This window comes from Mustela putorius, unplaced genomic scaffold, assembly GCF_011764305.1.
Source record: "Mustela putorius furo isolate JIRA1106 unplaced genomic scaffold, ASM1176430v1.1 tig00003834_pilon_pilon_pilon, whole genome shotgun sequence".
Lineage (NCBI taxonomy): Eukaryota > Metazoa > Chordata > Mammalia > Carnivora > Mustelidae > Mustela > Mustela putorius.
The window spans coordinates 37,451,876-37,472,577 of record NW_025421987.1 but is presented as its reverse complement, the minus strand read 5'-3'; the positions used below and the strand labels follow the sequence as shown (position 1 = coordinate 37,472,577).

General features: G+C 45.2%; 2 protein-coding genes across 2 annotated transcripts in view; one reads left to right on the top strand and one right to left on the bottom strand.

The window, feature by feature from the left end:
• The first annotated feature begins 583 nt into the window (after window positions 1–583).
• GCSAM (germinal center associated signaling and motility) lies at window positions 584–10,546 on the top strand. Its single transcript, XM_013060866.2, is given in 7 exon segments — window positions 584–896; window positions 2,979–3,047; window positions 5,057–5,098; window positions 6,127–6,173; window positions 8,129–8,157; window positions 9,061–9,287; window positions 9,289–10,546. Coding segments are annotated over 7 exon segments (525 nt in total). The 5' UTR covers window positions 584–867; the 3' UTR covers window positions 9,371–10,546.
• Window positions 10,547–15,008: 4,462 nt separating this feature from the next.
• CUNH3orf52 (chromosome unknown C3orf52 homolog) overlaps window positions 15,009–20,702 on the bottom strand; it is a 28,094-nt gene continuing 22,400 nt past the window's right edge. Inside the window, exons 5-6 of the mRNA XM_045088364.1 lie at window positions 20,465–20,646; window positions 15,009–16,472 (exon numbers count right to left, since the gene is read on the bottom strand). Of these exons, the coding sequence (XP_044944299.1) occupies window positions 16,468–16,472; window positions 20,465–20,646 (187 nt within the window). The 3' untranslated portion in view covers window positions 15,009–16,467. The remainder of the gene's footprint in view (window positions 16,473–20,464; window positions 20,647–20,702) is intronic.

The following is a 20,702-nucleotide window of genomic DNA, read 5'->3' as shown; positions in this document are numbered from 1 at the left end:
AAGGGGTGGGGGGTGGGGGAGGTTGGGGTACCAGGTGGTGGGTATTAGGGAGGGCACGGATTGCATGGAGCACTGGTGTGGTGCAAAAACAATGAGTACTGTTAGGCTGAAAATAAATTTTAAAAAATTAAAAAAAAAAAAAACCCACAAACTGGGAAATACCAGGAGAGGACACAGATAGTGGTTTCAAATTTTGTTAAGTTAGAACAGGATGTTCTCTTATGAACATTTGTATTCTATTGCAAGAGGTAAAAACATGAGCAATTTGTGTATGTATGAAAGAAATAAGTACTAATAAAAACGAATGTTAGTTGATAAAAATAAATAAATATCATCTTCAGTTAAAGACAAAAGATGTTGGGGCTGGAGGGTCTGTTGTGGGAGGAAAAAGCAGAGTAAACAAGGGTCATGCTATTAGGCCAATTTAATTGCCTTCTGTCTTACAACCTTTTCTGGAGACTTAGAGTTCCCTCTTCCTGATAGCCTTACACGTGGAGATTTCCCTTGTCAACGAAAAAGTCTCTTAAAGCAAGGTAATTTCTATTTGATTTTCAGACCTTGTTTTATATCTGAAGTTTTTTTAAAGAAGCCAACTTAAAATAATCAATATGCCGAAGAGGCATATCTCGGGGCCGCAACAATTGTTCCCCTTTAGGGGCTCTGACATTTTAGGAAGTTGTGCACGCGTGAGTGCTTGCCTGCACCTCTGACTCTCCTCCCCCTGGGGTCCTCCTCCTGCTGCAGGGAGGTACTGTGCTTCTTTCAGCTCTCAGCACCAGTGGCCAGAGCAACACGCGGTAAGTCAAGAGCTGACCCCATTAGAGCACCAGGCTGGCTGAGGGGAAGTCACCCGGGAGAACGGAGAGAATGGGGAACGCTCCGCTGGGGGAAAACAGGTGAGTCCCGACTCTCCAGAGGCAGGCAGGGGAGATGGGACAGAGCATTGCAGCCAGAAAGAGAAAAAGAAGTCCTTGGGTGAGGGGAGACAACTGGGTAAAGAACTGAAAAAAATTACGTTCCTACTGATGGCCATACACTAAGTTCAACTCCTTATAGAACGGGCCTTCTCCCCAGAATCAGAGTGAGCCAGCCGCTGGTGGAGAACTCCTAAAAGGCAGAAGGACTTTCTCAAGGGAGGTCCATCCAGTAAACTCTGACTTCAGAAAGGAACACTTTCAGGGGCTGGCGGGGCCCTGGGGCTGAGTGCAGGGAGGTCTCCTGAGTTCCGAATGCCTGTAGGGAGCCGAAAGACATCACTACTCCTTTAATTACTATTTTAGTTCAAAATAAATAACAAGCTTCTGCCCACAGTGAGGCCTCTTCCTGTATACATTCCCTGCGAAGGGTAAGCAAAGTTCATTAAAATCGGTCAAGAATTTGACTTTTTCTAGAACTCAGTTTCCAAATTTTAAGAGGACATGCTAATACAATGCCTATCTTGGCAGTTTCTAGTGTGTGTGATGCTAGCACAGTGCCTTGCAGTAAGGTTCAATAATAATAAGCTATCGTTCTGGGGAACCATCATCTTCATTAACATCAAAGCAGTCATTATAAAAATTAGTACCATCCAAAACAAGAGAATCCCTGGTGAGCTGGTCTAGAGAGGATGAACTCAATGGGACAGGGAGAGGGAAAGACTTTTAAGGATTACATTCGGCATTCCAAGGCTGAGTTCCTGCCACTGGGAGCAAAGACAAAGCACTCAAAATGCCACCTGCCAAAAGGAGGCTTGGTGAGCCCATGGGATGTGTCCTGCCCCTCCCTGAAACCCAGTGTTTCCTAAAACTCCTCCCTGGTTCCTCACAGGCCTTGAGCCATCTGCAGCTAGGGCATGTCATCAGCTTATAAATCCTTATTCTCATATCTATGTGTGACTTCCTTAAACGTAGAGACTGTTTCTTAGTCATCTTTGAATTCCTGTTTCCTGGCATTATTTCTAACAAACAGTAGGCACTCAAAAAAGAGTTTGATGAATGATTGGAAATGTGCAGAAATCACTGTCTTGAAAAGGAAAATTAAACAAAATACAGGTATAATGTGACTGAGAAAGTCATAATTTTTATGACATTTGTAGGATTTTTTTTTTCTTTTTTAGAATTTTGGTGTGCAGGTGAAGGATTAGGACATCAATACATGTTAGCTGTAGAAACATTGAAAAATACATAAAGTATAAATAAAATGGTAAATCACAGCTATAACTATTGGCAACATTAGATACATTTTCCTTATTTTTTAAAAGATTTTATTTATTAGAGAGAGACACAGCAAGAGAGGGAACACAAGCAGGGGGAGTGGGAGAGGGAGAGGGAGAAGCAGGCTTTCCAGGGGAGCAGGGAGCCTGATGCAGGGCTCGATCCCAGGACCCTGGGATCATGACCTGAGCCAAAGGCAGACACCCAACGGACTGAGTCACCCAGGTGCCCCAGTAATATTTAATGTTTAGTTTCTTTTTCTCTGTATTCTCAAATCCCCACAAGTGAGAAAAATGGTTATCAGAAACCCAACCTGAGCAAGGAACAGATTTATTTTCTTTATCTAGTCCTTTCTTCTCCTCTTATCCCATGTTCTTTGTCTTAGTGCTGTGAAAAATGATGACTTACACGAGACAGGCAGTACCCTTCCCCATCCCTGTGCACCATCCCAAAGATTGCACCAGTGGCTAGGCCTCTCCATTCACTGATAGTCTCGTGGTCATCATGAGCAATCCCAGCCATGTGGGAACAAATGATTTAGGACCAGTTGTGTGTGGAGGTTGTCGGAGAATGTTGGTGGGCTGTTGCCATGGCAATGGAGGAACCATCAGATAAAAGGTTGCCATGTTTATTAAAGAGAAGATGCGAACAGATCTGAGAGGAACAGGTGGAAGCTGAGGTGACACACAAATGGAAGAAATGACAAAAAGTTGGAAAAATTGGGAACTGAGGGAGGAAGCCCGAAAAGGAAGAACTTAGCTCATTCCTGATTATGTTGGATTTTAGGAGGCAGCAGAACACTCAAGAAATACCCTGGGCTCCAAAAAACCAAAGCTTCAGAGAGAGGACACCCAGGTGAGAACATTTCCAACAAAACTTCTCCCGGCCTTTGCCTATTAAGAGTAAAGTCTGTCAGGTCCTAGACTTCACATACACCACAATGGAACATGCTGCTTTGCCTAGCAGCAGTTGTAAATTACAGTAAATGTGAAGACAAGACAAAAGACAAAAACACTTTGAACCTTGGACAGGAGAGGTGCCATTTTGCTAGGAGCCTAGTGTAACCCCCAGCAACCAGAAATAAGGCTGCTAGTTCCTACTATCTCTGTTCATTTAGTTCAAGTATCTTTGCGCTCCAGCTCCATCCTGACCGTTCCTTTTTAAACTCTATGTTTCTATTTCTGAGGTGACCACATCTCCCACATCATCATGATCATTGAAAGGTTTATGGAAAGAGACTCTTGCAATTACCCTGATGCTGTTAAACCAAGACTTTCTGACTAGTCCCTTTGAGTGCCAGGGAATCAGTAGACTATGGAACTAGGGTCTTACGGTCCAAGAATTTTCAAGAGTGGCAAAGCTGGGTGTTCTGTGGCCTATAGAATTATTTTCCTTTTTCCCATGGTTTCAGGAGAAGCTCTTGAAAGAATATCAATTAAATTAAAAAGCAACCACTGAGCCAAAGTTTGTGTTAGGAGTTGGGGAGACAGAGATCCCCCAACACGGTACATGTCTTCAGGGCAAGCGAAGGATCATATATTTGGGGGACATCCCTAGACATGTATGAACGCATACAATGCAAATGATGAAAGAGACCAGAGCGGTCATGGGCCTTATAACAAGGGAGAGACTGGGTGGACTACAGGGCCAGGGAAGCTTTGCATTAAGAGAACCTGGAATTGCTATCATAGAGATGCATCTGGTATCCCGCAGAATGCACCCCAAACCAAAACATCCGAGTTGAAATGCAAGAATACGGGGCAAAAAAATTGCATGGAACAAATAGCCAGCTTAAAAACAGTTTTTGCCTGAATTTAACTTTACGTGACCCTTACAATGTGGGTAAGCCATGTAAGCATCCTTATTTTATGACAAAGAAACTGTGGCTCAAGTTTTCCAGAGATCCTGGTCCAATCAGTAATTCAAAATTGGCTGTTTTCATCACCTGACTCTCCTCAGAGAATCCAGCACTAATGAGGTTCAGTGGTTTCCTTGTGTTTCTTTAGCCACAGAAACAGGAGATAGAAACTACAGTTTCTATCTAAAGTAGCACAAAGAGGAGCCATGCCTTTCAGTCCTCAAACTCTGGGAGTACAGGGAGCCCCTGCAGCTATCAGAACACTCCACCATGCCAGGGCCTATGACCTCTCCTTCAGAGCTCTTTGCAAGGGAACTCCCTGGGAAGCTCACTGGGAGGGATATTTCTGGGTGGTATTTTCACAGATGCTTTTACATAGTGTTATAGGGACATGGAAGGCTTTCACATTCAACTATGACTCAAGTTCAGAAAGATGCCTGGTATGATAGACCTCAGATTGAATGCCTGACCGCAGAAAGATCGGACCTTTTCTGCCTGCCACAAAAGAGATCCCAAGTCCTGTTAATTGACCTGCCCCTTAGGTCAAAGAGGCAGATATGATGACCTGAGTCAGTTAGAGTTGCTCTGTCCTCAGCTACTTGTTCATTTATCAAGGATTTATTGAAAATAGATTTACCAGACACTCTGGCACAAGCTGGTGATCTTTGCCGGAGTTGAACAAGATAAGTCTATAGGGTCCCCAACTTTATGAAGCTCTAGTGTAGGATGTGAACAAATGAATTCCATCCTACACTAGAACAGAAAGTTCCTTCCCCCATTAGGAGTTGATAAGCAACGTCTTCACATTTCCTAAGGGGCAGTTAATGTCCCACGAGGAAGGAGTCATTGTAGCATGATAGATGTGTCCAAGTCCTCTAGAATAAATGCTGTCTTTGGGGTTGTGGGGAGGAAAAAAGGTTTTTCACAGAACCGGCAAAAGGAAGGGAGTCCCCCTACTCAAGCTGTAGAAACCAGCATGATTTGTGTCATCTCTCGGTTATTTCAGATGCTGCGGCTGTGTTGCCCAAGGGTGTTTCTGCCTTCCATGGTGAGTGAGAATCGTTTTCAAGAGTTATTTCCCTAAGTGTGGTTTCAATGTGGTATTTACTGTAAATCACCTGTAACTGCCCACTGTCTGTGGCCACAGGGGAAGCCTGTGACTCCCCAGACGCTCATCTGAGAGTCAGTCAGGGAAGTGATAATTGGAGCCTGGTGAGAAACAGGAACAATAGTCTTGATGGTGGTCCTTGAACTGGAAAGCCTCAGAAGCAAGGATGAAATTGGCTCCAGTGGAGAGAAGGGACCGCTTCCTCACAGGGCAAGGGCCAGACTCCATGTATGGAAGCGCACAGTTCTGTCCCTTGCACAGAGAACTCACAGCCTGGGTCATCATTCAAGTCATCCACCACAGTGGGAAAGCGTTGAGAGTGAAAGACATGCTAAAAATAGTTCAGGGTCCCGAAGTGACTGGTAAGGACATTAACTAGACTCCCTAAGCCAAGTGAGACCTATGGTCATGCTGCTTGGTGCACATGACATTGTCTCCTGAGGTGATAATGAGCTTCCTTTATATCCAGACTGTGTTCCTCTGGAGGACTCATTTCTACAGAATAGTTACCCCTGTGCTCACATGGGCTGTGTTTGCTTGCTTGCTTGCTTGCTTGGAGATCAGAGAGGGGGCTTGGGGTTAGAATTGGAAATAACCTTGACTCCTTATGTCACATGATATAAAAGAAATTGATATTTTGTTAGAAAAAAATCCCCCCAAATAGTTACCAATGATGTCACCATTGGTTCTCCATTTATAAATCAATTCTACCTCAGCCCAGAAAGGGGAGAAGGGAGGGGACACACACACACACACACACACACACACACGCACGCACGCAGGTGGAGATTTCTACCGGTCTTATCTTTCATATTTCCTTTTATCCATCTTCGTTTTCCATGATGCTAAAGGAGGTATAACTTTAACAAATGAAAGACTTAAAGATAAGGTTTTAGAGTTCAGTGTCATTTTCTCGGAGAGTTTCAGAATATTGAAACCACCAATTTTCCTTCCTTTTCTTTTTTCAGGAAAAAAGAACATATTTGTAAAGCAAAGCCAGATTCCTCAGAGGAGAGTAAGTCATTGCTTTCTCATCTTTTCTACTTTGGACAGACTTACATTTCCACACTGTCCCTTCTCTGGGCTTTGCAAGCTCCTTGGGCATCCTTCCAGTGTCATACTTACACATGAATCTGTGTCACTCATCCAGTTGCTTTTCTCTCTCTCCACGGGACTGTGAGCTCATCAAAGCAGGAACTGGCTACTGATCTCTGTGTCCCTCCCTAACGTCTGGAGGCCAGAGGAGTGAACTGGAAACAATAACTGGAAAGGTGGAGGGGCGCAGAGAGCAACCGGGAGGGGCAGGCTCTTGTGGGCAAGCTTAAGATTGGGGTTTTTGTCTTGAAAACTGCAGAAGTATTGAGGGCCTTTAAACTAGGGGCCAGTATGACGTCCTTTGCATGAAAAGATGCAGCGTGGGTTGCTGTGTAGAGAAGTGCGTGGCAAGAGTGGATGCTGGAAGATCACTTAGGAGGTGAGGCGGTGGTCTCTGGAGACAGAAGAGTACTGCAGCTAGGAAGGACTTCGAGAAGGAGAGGGTGCTGAATAGCAACACATGTAAGAAAGAGAGAAAGGAAGTATAGGCGAGGACAGCCCACTGTGTTTGTAAAGAAAAGGGGTGGAGTTTTGCCTCTGCCTTCCTGGGTCTAAAGAGCAGAGCCTAATTCATTCACTCTGAGTCTTGCAAACTAGCTCTGTCAAGTGTGTGAGGGAATAATCCAACCCTCCCACCCCTAACATCTCCTCCGGGAATCGTGGATCCCAGGAAACCCCAATCTCCATCAGAGCAAAACATGGTTGAAACAAAACCTTTAGGGACGCCTGGCTGGCTCAGTATGTTAAGTGTTTTCCTTCAGCTCAGGTCATGATCCCAGAGTCCTGGGATGGAGCTCCACATGGGCTGCCCAGTGCGGAGTCTGCTTCTCCCTCTCCCTCTGCCTCTCTCTCCAGCTTGTACTACTATCTCTGAAAGAAAGAGAGAGAGAGAGAGAGATAGAGAGAGAAAGAAAGAAAGAAAGAAAGGAAGGAAGGAAGGAAGAAGAGGGAGAGAGGGAGGGAGGGAGGAAGAAGAAGAAGGAAGAAAGAGAAGGAAGAAAGACATCTAATGGTAAATCTCACAGACGTTCCTTATAGTGATACTCAGGGACGTCGTAGATGGCCATGGGAATTTATGGAGATGTGAGAATCTGGGATGTCAGTCCTTGGGGAAGGTAAACCCGTAATATAATAAACTAGAGGGCCTGCAGGAGCACACCCACCTCCTGTGTGGGAGGGCATCCTGGGACTTCCATATGAAAGCTTACGTTGGTGTATTGAGTTGGTGTGTTTGCGAGGGTTTAGCGAGTGTGTCCGTTTGTGTCTTTGCTGAGAGACTAGAGCCAGTTGCTTTTAAATAAACTGGCTTTTGAAAAACTGGCCTGCTTTTGTGTGTCTCTGCTAGCAAGTTCAGGAATGGGATTGCTCAATTTAAGAATTTTGTTCCCTTGAGCTTTTCCTGAGCACTGGCCCCGCACGCCTACCATCCCCTGTCGCCTGCAGTAGACAGACAGTCCTCTTTTGCACTATGGATCCTTGAGGTCCTTGTGTACTGCTTATGCTAGCCTGTGAGCCCCTCGAGGAGAACTGTTTCTGATTTTTCTTTGTCTCCACAGTGCCTGGTACAGGGTAGATGTGCAATGAATTTTTCAGGAGGGAGGGCGGGGTGAGGGGATGGAGGGAAGTGTGGTTTCTCTTCCAAAGCCCCACCAAATGGGTCTCCCTCCACTCAGACTCTCAGCCCGCACAGCTCTGCTGTTTCTTTAGATGGTCCTGTCACTCCCCAAGGATGTGTCGCAGGTCATGATAACCTGCTCCCCTGCTGTTTGGGTCTCCGACTGCTCCTATTTTAGAGTCCAACCCTCCCCCCCACTCTCCACCCTCTCTCCTCAAATCTCCCCATGACCTGAAATTGATTGTATTTTCTTTCTCCAGATGAAAGAATGTCATCTGCTCCCATGCAGGTAATGGAAACATCTCTGAGCCTTTTTCTGAGATGCCGGTGGCAAGGCAGATACCCCAGATGGCAGAAGTTGGGCTCCAAGACTCCTTCAAACCTCGATATGAAAGAAGGACCTTAGATGCCAGTGCTTGTTAGCCCAGGGCCCTGTATGGGGCCTGGTGGCAGTGGCATCAGCCACCTCTGTTGTACATCTTACTGAAAGGAGCTAATATATATGGAATCTTTTGTTGATGCTAGGCAGTGTGCTGGGAGCTTTGCCTGTAGTGGCTAATGTCACTGTTACAGCAACCCTGTCAGACTGGAACTATTATTTCTCCTGTAGTACAAATGAGAAAATCGAAAGATTAAGTGATATTCTCCCCCAAGTCAGACAGCTGACAAGAAGTCAGGGACATGATTCAAAAACCAAGTCCCAGTTCCAGATCCAGACTCCCTCTTGGACTTTGCTTCTTTGCTTTTTACCTTCTGAGATTCCATTGCCTGGGAGCTTCTCTTGAGGGCTTCCTTTTTGAATAATGCCAAAATCTCTAGAATAAGTGTTAAATATCATAAGAAGTCATCTGAAGGTGGCCTCAGATTATTCTTTTATATAAGAATGGGCTGCCCTCAGGACCTGAGACTTGGGAATTATATGTATGACTGGGGATAGTCAGGGGTCACTCTGGAACATGGACCAGAGAGGACATGTCTGGGTAGGCTGAATACTCTGGACAGCATGAGCTCTCTGGATGTCTGGGCTAGAGGTTGGGTTAGGGGCAGTCATTTAGGAAAAACAGCCAGGGGGTGGAGCAGAGATGGTCATGGAAGACAAACTTTGGCCAGGGTTGGGTCTGTGTTGAGCCTGGAGCATATAAAGAGAACGGCACGAGGCCCACACTTGATCAGGTTCTTCTTTGACCAGCAGGACAATGCTGACCAGAACTCCTCGGAGGATCTCTGCTACACCCTCATTAGTCACAGCGTCCTTGGGAGAAAGCCATCAGGGATCTCTGCCGAGAGGTGCTATGAAAATGTTTCTCCTAAGACCGAGAAACCCAGGAATTACTTGAGAGAAACTGAGACTTCGTATGCACTTCTCCGGGTGCATTCCTCTCCAAGCAATTTGTCTTCCCCAGAAGATGAATATGAACTTACCTAGTAGAATCTCCTTCCATGCCCTGCAACAGCCACATCTACCTCTGCTACCTTCGAAGGCTCAGGTTTCCTATTTATAATGAAATAGTTGGACCAGCACTTGTCTAATAGCAATAAATAAAAACCGGGGGTGCAGGGCTCTGGTTGAGGCAGGTGTAGGGTCTAGAGTCTTTCAGGCTTACCCCCACTCCACACACACAACAGCCTTTGCTACAGGGGTCTCTGCAGAATCTGATTTGCCAACCACAGGACCTCTTAGATCCAGCTCAATATTCATCATCCAAAGACCAATCATCTACCCTGAACACCACTCTTTGAGAACAGAGTGGCCATCTTTGATTCCAAATGGCTTTGGAAATGGGCTGCTTTGCTCAGTGGCAGATGGGGGGAGGGGCAGTGGGGGGGGGGGGGGGGGATTCTTGGTGCTCTACAACTTTGAACATCACAAAGGCAGACCCTTCTCCATAAAATGTCCACATGATTGTCTCCTAGAATCACAAGGAAGCTTTATCTATTATACTAAGTGTGCCAAGAGAGGGGTCCACTGGTTCCACCATGTTCAAAGGCCCAACCCCTCACTCTGAGCCTTCCAGGTGGGCACCTATGTGTTCCTCTCACCCGGTGCCACTTTTCCATGTCCTTTGCATCATGTTCTTTGACTCGTTGACCCTCGTGGCTTTGTTGGTTATGTGAGTGGAATCAGTAAGTTCTACATCAGGTTTTTATATAATTTTTCATATAATTTTAATCTATATTTTTTAACTTTGTATTTCTCTCTAGAAATCTTAACAAGAAAATCATAGCATTAGAGGATGGTAGAGTAGAAAGACCTGTGGAGACACTCTAATCCACTATCCTTTTTGCTCAGAGAGAAGTAGCACAATGTACATTGCAAGTTATTGACAGAATGTTATTCAGAGCCTGATTTCCTGGCTTCCAATTCAGCACTCTTCCAACATACTACATAGAAGAGGCTCTACTCAACTGTATGGTGTATGTCTGGATGAACTAACATGTCATGTATAAAATTGGGGGGAAAAATGTCCACATGGGGAAAGTAACACCCCCACACCTCCACACCATACCCCTTCTCAAATGAGCCTTTCTCCATATGTTCTGATTATTTTTCCTAATGTTTTCTTCATTGTTCCTAGAATTCCATCTATCCCCTAAAACAGGGGTCAGCAAACTGTGACCCACAGGCTAAATCTGACCTACTGTCTTTCTTTGTATAAATAAAATGTTATTGGAACACAGCCAGTCTTATTCACTTACACTGCATACATGTTCATACTGATGATGGCTGCTCAGCCACAGAAGAGTTAAGTAGTTGTGACACACACTGGAGGTCCTGCAAAGCCAAAAATCTATATATATTTTTTGCCCTCTTCAGAAAAAAAAAAAAAATTAGGCACCCAGGCCTAAACGATGATACTTGGAGATAACGATAACAGAAATGTGTTTGAGTATTGCAACTCTTAAGAGCTGGTACCAATAAACTGGCAGGAAAATATTAAACCACAAACGATATGAATGAGACCAAGAATAATCAGCAAATTAGACTATTTCTATCCTTTATTTACACCTGTGTTCTCCACTTCCTGTTTTATTTAACCCGTGGTAACTGTCTTAATTTTAAGGATGTTAAAATAGTAGAGGTTTGTTGACGAAGTAGTAGATAACATTAAGTGTTTAATTACTGTTTTGTCCCCAAAAGCACCTAATGTTAAATAACTGTTAAGTGGGTACGAGAAGAATAAATGAAACAAGATGGGATTGGGAGGGAGACAAACCATAAGTGACTCTTAATCTCACAAAACAAACTGAGGGTTGCTGGGGGGAGGGGGTTTGGGAGAAGAGGGTGGGATTATGGACATTGGGGAGGGTATGTGCTTTGGTGAGTGCTGTGAAGTGTGTAAACCTGGTGATTCACAGACCTGTACCCCTGGGGATAAAAATATATGTTTATAAAAAATAAAAAATTAAATTAAAAAAAAAAGAAGAGAAATACTCTTTTCTAGTGGAAAGTGGGGAGTTGAGAGGGGCTGTTATAAACAAAATACACTGGAATAAACTGAGATTTTGAAGTGTGAAAAAAATAAATAAAATAAAACAAAATGCACTAAATGCCAGCGAGGAGAAATGTAGTGACAAGAGGTTGGATGAGTCCACACGTGTTTGCTGAGACTTCAGGCAGTTGATGGTCTTCAGCTAAGAGCCAGTCACATCTGGGTATCTTGTCCTCTGCCAACATCCCATTTTCAGCCATGGAACCCTGTGGAACCCTAACCTTCACCCTTGGCCAGAATTCACTTAGGGGAAAGAGTGTGGACACGAGACTCAGCCTGTGAGTGATTCCAATCCTGGCTCTATCCCTTCCTCCCTCTGTGACCTTGAGCATATAAATTGAAGGTTAGGCTTTATCACGGGCAAACGGGAGGGTGGCATCTAGTGTATGTAGTTCCTTTACCGCGGACCTTGAATAAATGATATCAAGGAGCAAAGAGGAATAAACACTTTCGTGACACGTGGAGGAAAACGTGTTGACGGGCGTGATGACCAGGGTCATCCAGCGATCTTCAGTGGGTTAGAAATGGCACCACTGGGTTTTAAACTGGAGTTTTTCATTTGGACATTGAATCCTTGCTGGAGTTGACTGGTTTAAATACTTTTAGTAGAATATAAGTTATACGAGTTTGAGTCTTCGCCTGTGAAAATATTACTTGTCCCAAATAGTATATGCCTCTTTCCTGCAATGTATTAAATATAAATGCTTAGCCAGGGACATTTGTTCTTATAATGAAAGCCAGAATGCTGAGGGAAGGGAATGATTTTCGAGCAGGAGAGCCCTTCCGGGAGTGCTCTGTCTGCATATAATGCTAATCCTGTTTTCCAAACACTTCAGGATTTTGGTGAAAGCCCTGTAACCCTCTTCACAGAAAATGCACATTCACACACACACTCACACACACAGTATTTTACACAATTTCTAGTGGTGGGGGATGCCACCCATCCGTGGAAGAATTCCTGGGTTCTTTTTTTTTTTCTTTAAAGACTTTATTTATTTTTTTATTTTTTATTTGACAGACAGAGATCACAAGTAGGCAGAGAGGCAAGCGGGAGGTGGGGGGGGGGAGGGAGCAGGCTCCCTGCTGAGCAGACAGCCGGATGTGGGGGCTCCATCCCAGGACCCTGAGATCCTGATCCAAGCCGAAGGCAGAGGCTTAACCCACTGAGGCACCCAGGCGCCGCATAATTCCTGGGTTCTTGATAAGAAATGGAGGCTGAGGATTTAAACTGCTCCCTTGGGACATAGATACAATCAGGAAACTCCCCTCCCCCATGCTCTCCTTACACCTGTACACAGACAGTTCACAGAGGCACACTTCATGCGGCAACGGCAGGCTTTGTGGTTTCCGTTTTACCTTCATCGTAGCATCTATAAATAATCCCTTAGCCTATGCATAAATTCCTATTCAGAACAGAAGAGAAGTACAAGAAAAGGGCAAAGCTAGGTCAGAACAATCTACCAATGATAACAAATAAATTCAAATGCTGACGTTTTTAGGACAACCTTGGGGGACAGGTGCTTCGAATATTCTCAGGAATGGAATGGAAGGGCATAGGCACAACAGGGCAAGATATCACAGGAGCCTTCAGACAAAAGGAGATTCTGTTTACATGTATCTGACTCTGTCCTATTTCCAGCCAGCCTCTTGTGTTCAGAAAGCACCTGGAAAGTCCCCAGATCTGAGCGTACCTCAGTACTGCCATCTGTTAAATGGCTCAGTGTAAGTTCTTCCCACTTTCCCGCTTTTGTAAGGCACTCGGGGGGATCCCTGCGTGATCATTATCATCCAGGGAGCCTTCTACAGTCTGATGATGACATCTCTTAACTCACCCCTTCCCCTCTCACCACCTGTGCTCTTTGGGGATGGAGTCAAGCCTGATCTAAACATCACCCTAGGGTGCCTACCAAAGTCAGAGGCCATTGATGGTATGAGTTTGCCTAATGGGCTGGACATTGCTCCCCAAGACGGTGGAACTCTAGACTCATCGTTTCACTTCTCCAGACCTCAGTTTACTAATATGAGAGGAGGGGACTGTTTGTGGACACCACTGCCAGTGACGCAGGAATGATGTGAAGGAGCCTATTGTAAGGCAAGGAACCACAGTGGGAGCAGGGAAGGGAAGACATCCAGAGACTTCTCTCATGTTTCTCAGTACTGATGAGACTCTGAATGGGGCAGGGATCCATGCAGAGCCCACAGCTAAAAGGGAAAAGAGTGGCTCAGTCGGTTAAGCATCCAACTCTTGATATCAGCTAAGACCTTGATCTCAGGGTCATGCAATCAAGCTCCACATTGAGCTCCACATTGGGCTCCACATTGGGCACGGAGCCTACTTAAAAATAAAAATAAATAAATGAATGTATGAATGAGAAAAGAAAGAACATGATCTTATCCTAATCAGACACAAGTGTAAAGGAAAGCAAATCTATTTATTCCAACCCCACCACGGCTTCAGGCTCAGCTGTGTCGTCCTTCCTAGGCAAGGCCGTCTCCAATGAAAGGACACTGACCACTCTCTTCTCTGACTATCCACACCCCCACAGTCTGTCTCCATGTTTACACCAGGCTGGTTTTTCCTGCTGTTTCCTATCTGCTCTGCACAGTCTCATTGCCTAACGAGACCAGCAGCTTTTCTTTTCTTTTCTTTTTTTAAGATGTTATTTATTTGACAGAGAGAGAGTACAAGTATGCAGAGCAGCAGGCAGAGGGAGAGGGAGAAGCAGACTCCCCGCTGAGCAGAGCACCCGATGCGGGGCTCGATCCCAGGACCCTAGGATCATGACCTGAGCCAAAGTCAGCCACTCAACCGACTGAGCCACCCAGGGAGCCCTTCTTTTCTTATTATTGTCCTCCCCTTCACCATTTTTCCTGGACTCGTTGCAAAACACATCCTTAAAATGATCTATAGAGCTAAGTTAAATTGAAAAGTAGAAAAGAATTGGATGCATGGACAGAATTTCTCTGGCAATGACAGAAGTGGCACATGCCACTATTCTGACTGTACCCCTTCTGCCTGAATCTAACGGACTTCCAGAAAAGACCAGTGTCTCTTCTCAAATCCTTCAGTGATATCACAGAAAGCTGCTGAGACCTCGTGATGCACCAGGCGTTATGCTCATCATGAAAACGTATGACGACCAGTAAACTCATCTCCTACAGCAGAACAGTGTAGACACGAATACCTTTTTTTTTTTCCAGACATCTCAAAAGGCTTTAGGCACAAAGTTACAAAGTTCAGCTCTTCCCACAGCACCAGAGCCAGAGTCAAACCTATGGAAAGACTTCATATGACTTGCAAGGGGTCAAGATAGTTGTGTTTTAGTGCTTTCCAAAGGAGAAGGGAAAAGCCCACTGTCCTGGCACTTCCTTCCAGCCCAGGCCCTCCATACACTTGGGCCTGCCAGGAACGTGCCCTGGAAAGAAGCAGAGGGGAGGAAGGGAAGACAGGGGTGGGAGAGCGCCCCCTGCTCCCCCTGCAGCAGAGGAGGACCTAGTCCACTCCAGCCCCTCCAGCTCAGTCTTACTCAGAAGGGGAAAATGCCCTCCAGGAAATGAAAAATCAGTTCCAGCACCATGCCCTGCAAGAAAATGCCAGCCCCCATCACGCCGCAGACTCCACACCGTGAAATCAATGTGACTGTGACCATGCCCGCACAAAAAATAATTTATTGTAAATAGTTTTAAATCCTTCCCTGTGAAAGTTATTCGTTACATTCTAAAAAGTACACACACACTATGATTTATATTGGACACATAAAAAATAAAGAGGAAGACAGGAAATGCACCTATTTGGCTAGTTTGAGGAACCGGCCTCAAAATGAGACACCAGGTTACAAAAAACATATCCTCTAGTTAAATAAGAAAGCAAATTCACATTATCCAGAGTCCTGGTTCACAAAAAGACCAGGGCAAATCTAGCCCGAGACTCACGCTTGGACAAGTCCCCATCCACGGCAGCCCCTCATACTGACGTCCACCTACGACCCGTTTAACTGAGATCCTGGGGCTAAGAATCTCTTGTGATAGGACCACCACACTCTCCCCTGGAAAATTCCCAGCAAAACAATTTTCCCAACGAAACAAATCCTCGGTTTCTTCATGGTAGGCCATTCTGTGTCTGCAGATGATCAATACAGTTGCTAACATTGTAGCCCCTCCTGTTAACAAATTGGCACCAAGCCTCCAACAGGTTATTTCAAACAGAGAGCTGCTCTTCCTGTTTCAAACCCTCTTCAATAGGATACACATCCAATGCCTGAAGACACTGAGTTTTAGAAGAAGGCTAGTCACATGAGACAAGAAAAAGCCAGGCACCAGCGTGCACATGGTTAGCAGCCTTAACAATCCTCTGATGAAGTCTAGAAACTCTTAAAGGTCAAACCATCCCCAAGGACAGCAGTGTGTCCAAAACTCAAAACACACAGGGACCCACGTTTCCAAAGGCAGTGTTCAAGAGTCACCAGAGCTATGAGGTGATGAGAAGTAAGAAACACACACCATATTTCTGTAGCCACATGTGACCCAATAATATTGGATGATGTGCCTGAGGCTGGTTTGCTGAGACAGGCAGCTCCAGTTTATGGAATTAGACACAGAACTTCGCTGCTTTGTTGGGTAAAGTGCCTTCCTCACAGTCTTGCTCAGAGGTAGATCAAATACCACAATGGGAGTGGGAGGAGGACTTCATCAAGAGATTGGCTCAGTTGTCCCTCACCTCCTGCCTGCCCACTCTTTCCACCAGCACGGGTTGGGGGATCCTGCCTGAAAGGTCACCTTCGCCCTAAAGAGAAAGTATGCACCTGTGGGTGGAGGCAACTGGCAGTGACCCCGCACTGCAAGGCCCACCCACCTTCCCCGTCACCCCCAACCAAACAGGCTTCCTGCCTTTGCCAAGACTAGACCCCGCGAGGGGAGCTCACAGAGCTGGACACAGAGTCCAGACTTCAGAAATGCAGAGTCAGGAGAAAAAGGATGGTCTCCACCCCTCCAGGCATTGCCAGGCCTTCTGTGGTAATTTTCAGGATCTTCTCTGGAAAACAATGTAAATTCTCTCTTCCCCAAGCTCAGTGGAGCACTGCCTTTGGACACACACCAACATCCTCCCTTCATTCTGAAAAGAGAAGACAGACAAATGGAAGTCACTAATTTTTTAAAATCATGATTATTTTAAAGATTTATTCTTTCATTTTGTTTCACTGGGTTTCAATATAAACTATTCTGCAAAATTGAAATGCCTGTAAATTCTTAACAGAGTTAATTTTCTTTTCAGTCAATATATAAACATACATGCACACCTCTGAACGCTTTTCAGAAAGCAAATAACACAATGGTCATTTGTTTTGGCATAATTCATGATAAATAACATTTTGATGAGGTCTGTTGGGTGCCGAGGACATTCAATATTCAGTCCTTCTTCATAATCTCACTACTAACCTCTAAATTTTCAGTTTGTTAAAACATATACAGTAGCTTCCGAGAAAGTCTGCTGAGGGAAATGGTGTGGACCTGGCCTGACTGAGGAGAAGACATCTGTGCAAGGACCTAGGGACACCACACAGACAGCCCATGCTCTACCACAGGGTCCTCGTGGTTGACATTATGGGCTGGATGATTCTGCGTAATAGAGAGCTGTCCTATGCTTCATACGATGTGCAGAAGCCTCCCTGCTCTCCACCCACAAAATGCTAGCATCTCACGTACACACCCAGTCTTGAGGACTACAAATGTCTCCAGATGTTGCCAAATACCCCAGGGGTGCGGTGGGGGTGCAAAACTGCCCCACTTGGAAAGTAGTGGTCCTTGGCTAAATGTTCCAAGTTTCCTGGAGAATCTATAAACAACCCAAATCATTTTCCTTGATACCAAGTAGTCCTTTCAAGGACAGAACTCACACATGGGTTCCTCTACCAGCAGGCAGCTCATCGGTTCACCACAAAAATGTGCAAGCAAGTTTCACTCTTCTCTCCGCCTACAAGTTCTTCTCCTCTTTTCTCTCACACAAATCTGGTGTTTGCTTAGTTTCTCATTTAGTCTACAAATTGACTCCTTCCCATATGAGAACACAGCACAAAATAACGAACTCAGGTCAAGATGTTTAAAATTAACTCATGCTGCCATTTTAAATTTGTAAAACAGAGCTCCCCTCCTCATTCCTGGGCCTCCAAACATCCATGAGGTGAAGTAGCACAAAAAAAAAAACAGGGGAAGAGGGAGGTGAGATCTAGTCCAACAATTCCCTGAACATTGAGGGCTTTGTGCTGCATGAAATTAGTCTGACAGAGGGAGACAATTGTTGCATCATCTCACGGGTGGACTCGAGAAAAAACAAACTCCTAGAAAAAGAGATTGGACTGGTTGTGGGGCAGGGGGTGGGGGAGCTGGGTGAAGGTGGTCAAAAGCACAAACTTCCAGTTATAACATAAATAAGTTCTGTGGATGTAGTGTATAAAGTGATGGCTGGTGTTACCATTGCTGTTTGGTACAGCTGAAAGTTGTCAATCCTAAAAGTTCTGAGTATGTGGAAAATTTTTTAATTTCTTAAGTCATTGCTCTTCCATTATCAACAACAGCCAAACTATGGAGAGTCTAAATGTCTATCGATGGATGAATGGACAAAAATGATGCGCTATATACAATGGAATATTATGCGGCCATGAAAAAGAAGGCAATCTTGCCATTTGTAACGACATGGATGGAGCTAGAGGGTATTAGGCCAAGTGAAATACGTCAGTCAGAGAAAGACAAATATCATATGATCTCACTCATATGTGGAATTTAAGAAAAAAAAACAGATGAACATATGGGAAGGAGAAAAAAGAGAGGGAAGCAAACCATAAGAGACTCTTAATGACAGAGAACAAACTGAGGGTTGATGGAGGGAGGTAGGGGAATGGGCTAGATGGGTGATGGGTCTTCAGGAGGGCACTTGTGATAAGCACTGGGTATTATATGTCAGTGATGAGTCACTGATTCTACTCCTGACACAAAGATTGACTGGTTAACTAACTAGAATTTAAATTTAAAAAAAAAAAAAAAAGAATCATTGTTCTTTGCAAAACTGGAATATTATCTCTGTATAAAACTACCTGCCAGGCTCACCACTAATTGTCCAGATGACCACGGTGCGGGGTAGGGGTGGTCACTGGAGGGGGAGGTTAACTCTCAGGTCCACACTGCATATGAACATGGAAGACTGGCCTAAGGATCTCACCGGGCCCCTCCCAGGATCCTCTACCTCTCCTGCCTATCCCTGCCTGAGCGTATCCCCTCCCTTGGCCTGCCTGCCTTTTCTAGGTCTCTCTTCTTCCTTCCACATTTCCCAAATGGTGACAGTGTCCTCTTCCATTTGACTGATACTCATAGTCCTGAAGTTACCAAATGACTCAAATATTTCACAAGCATGTTCTAGAAAGTGGACATCGGGTCATAGAAACACTCTCTCCCCCGAAGCAGAAATGTCTCAGAGGAACAGTAAAACCTATTTAGCTCTCGGATACATTCCTGGGGCCCGATGCCGCGTCAGGGCCTGGGCAAATGTCTCCAGGGCCATCTGCTCAAGGTCTTCTCAAGGTCTTCTTGAGTTCTCCCCCAGTTCACAGGCCACCTGCCTTTCCGAACCCCATAATCTATTCAACGTTTTCTCACCATCCTCCTCTACCTTCCTCACCTACATTTGGAAAAAGCTGGTAACCACCCTAGGACAGAGGGGGCTCAGGAAATCAAGACTAGTCACAACACAGCAGCTGCCACCACACCCAGCTCGGGCAGAAGCACCTCCCCTCTCTCACCTCTTTACACAGGAGGGGACCGAAGGGCTCGCTTGCTTTCTTTTCTTCCTTCTTTTTCTCTCTGGCCTGCCTTCCTTCCTTCTTTCCTTCCTTCTCCCTCAGCCCCTCCCTCTTTCCTTCCTTCTTTTCTTTCTTCCTAAAATTCCTGTAAGGGGAGGTGTAACCTCTTCACTTTACAGATACATGCCCTCCATCTGACCCACAGGCACGATTTATTAATTGATCTGTGAGGAAAAAAAATTTATTCCCAGCAAACTAAGATTTGGCCTTCTGAACATCATCCTTTCCATCTATTTGGGAAAAATAAAGGTTTCAGAACGGCTTTATATAACTCTTTGCCTTCTTAGACAAGGATTAGCCTACTTTCACTTCCCATCATAAATAAGTGTCACTATAACAAACTCCTTCTTCACATGATGTGGTAACCGGGGTGTTTTCCAATCTCTCAGGTCTATCTTCCGATGTGAGGCCGGCTGGCACTGTGCCTGTTGCTAACCCATCCCCTGACTGGTCTTTTTCATTCATTCAACTAGCATTTACTACTACTAGTGTAAGAAGAGTATTTCTGATGGATATGGATGACGGAATATCAGAGACGGTTGGCATCAGCGGCGGCTGACATGCCTCTCCCAGTGAGGAATCAGGGTGAGGCACGAGGCCAGACACCCAGCCAAAGTTCTCCTGCAGACGCAAGGGAGGCACCTGTCTGAAGCTTGTCACATTTGCCCAGGCCCTGAAGCTTGTTTTGCGTGAAGTCTTAAAAGTTCTCAGATTCTAACAAGCGGGGTGTCCTCCAGGCTTATTCTAACAAGCGGGGTGTCCTCCAGGCTTATTATATGATGTGCCAATTTTCTCAGTGCTCTCTTGGTTTCAAAAGTAGGTGGGTGACTTTACAATACCTTTCTAAAGAAAGAGGCTGCTTTGTCTTGTTCTGCCCTCTACTAATGTAACAGACTCAGTGGCCTTCAACATAAAAAAAGATGGGTTCCCCATGTTGGGATCATTATTTGTTTCAAATTCAATACTTACTTCTCTTGTGAAACCAAGATACTTCCATGGAGCTTATAAATGATATTGCCAAGCTTCAAATGTGGGTGAACAGCAACAAGGAAACATTTAGTCATCCTCATCTTTACAAAAATTTAATTGCTTTGTTTCCCCCCGCAAACACTCTGTCGGCTTGTGGAGGGCAGGGGCTGTGTGACCTCTACAGAGCGCAAATCTCACCAGCACAGGCAGCAAACCCCACCCAGCTGCCCTCAGTCTGGCTCACGTGCTGACACCACAACCCACTGTCCTGACTTCCCCCACTTACCATAGAGCAAGAAGGATGCTGGGTCCAGTCCCAAAGTCTCACAGCCAGACACTCCCTGATCATGCAGATTCTGTAGTAAAACGCCCCGCACCAACTCCTTATTCATCCTGTACTTCATAAAACCGTCATCTTCCGAAGGAACCCCAAATTGCAGGTGGAAGGCTACCGTGGCATTTTCACCGCTGAAAGGCACGCCAAACAGAGAAGCCACAAAGATCAACAGAATCCCACTGCAACT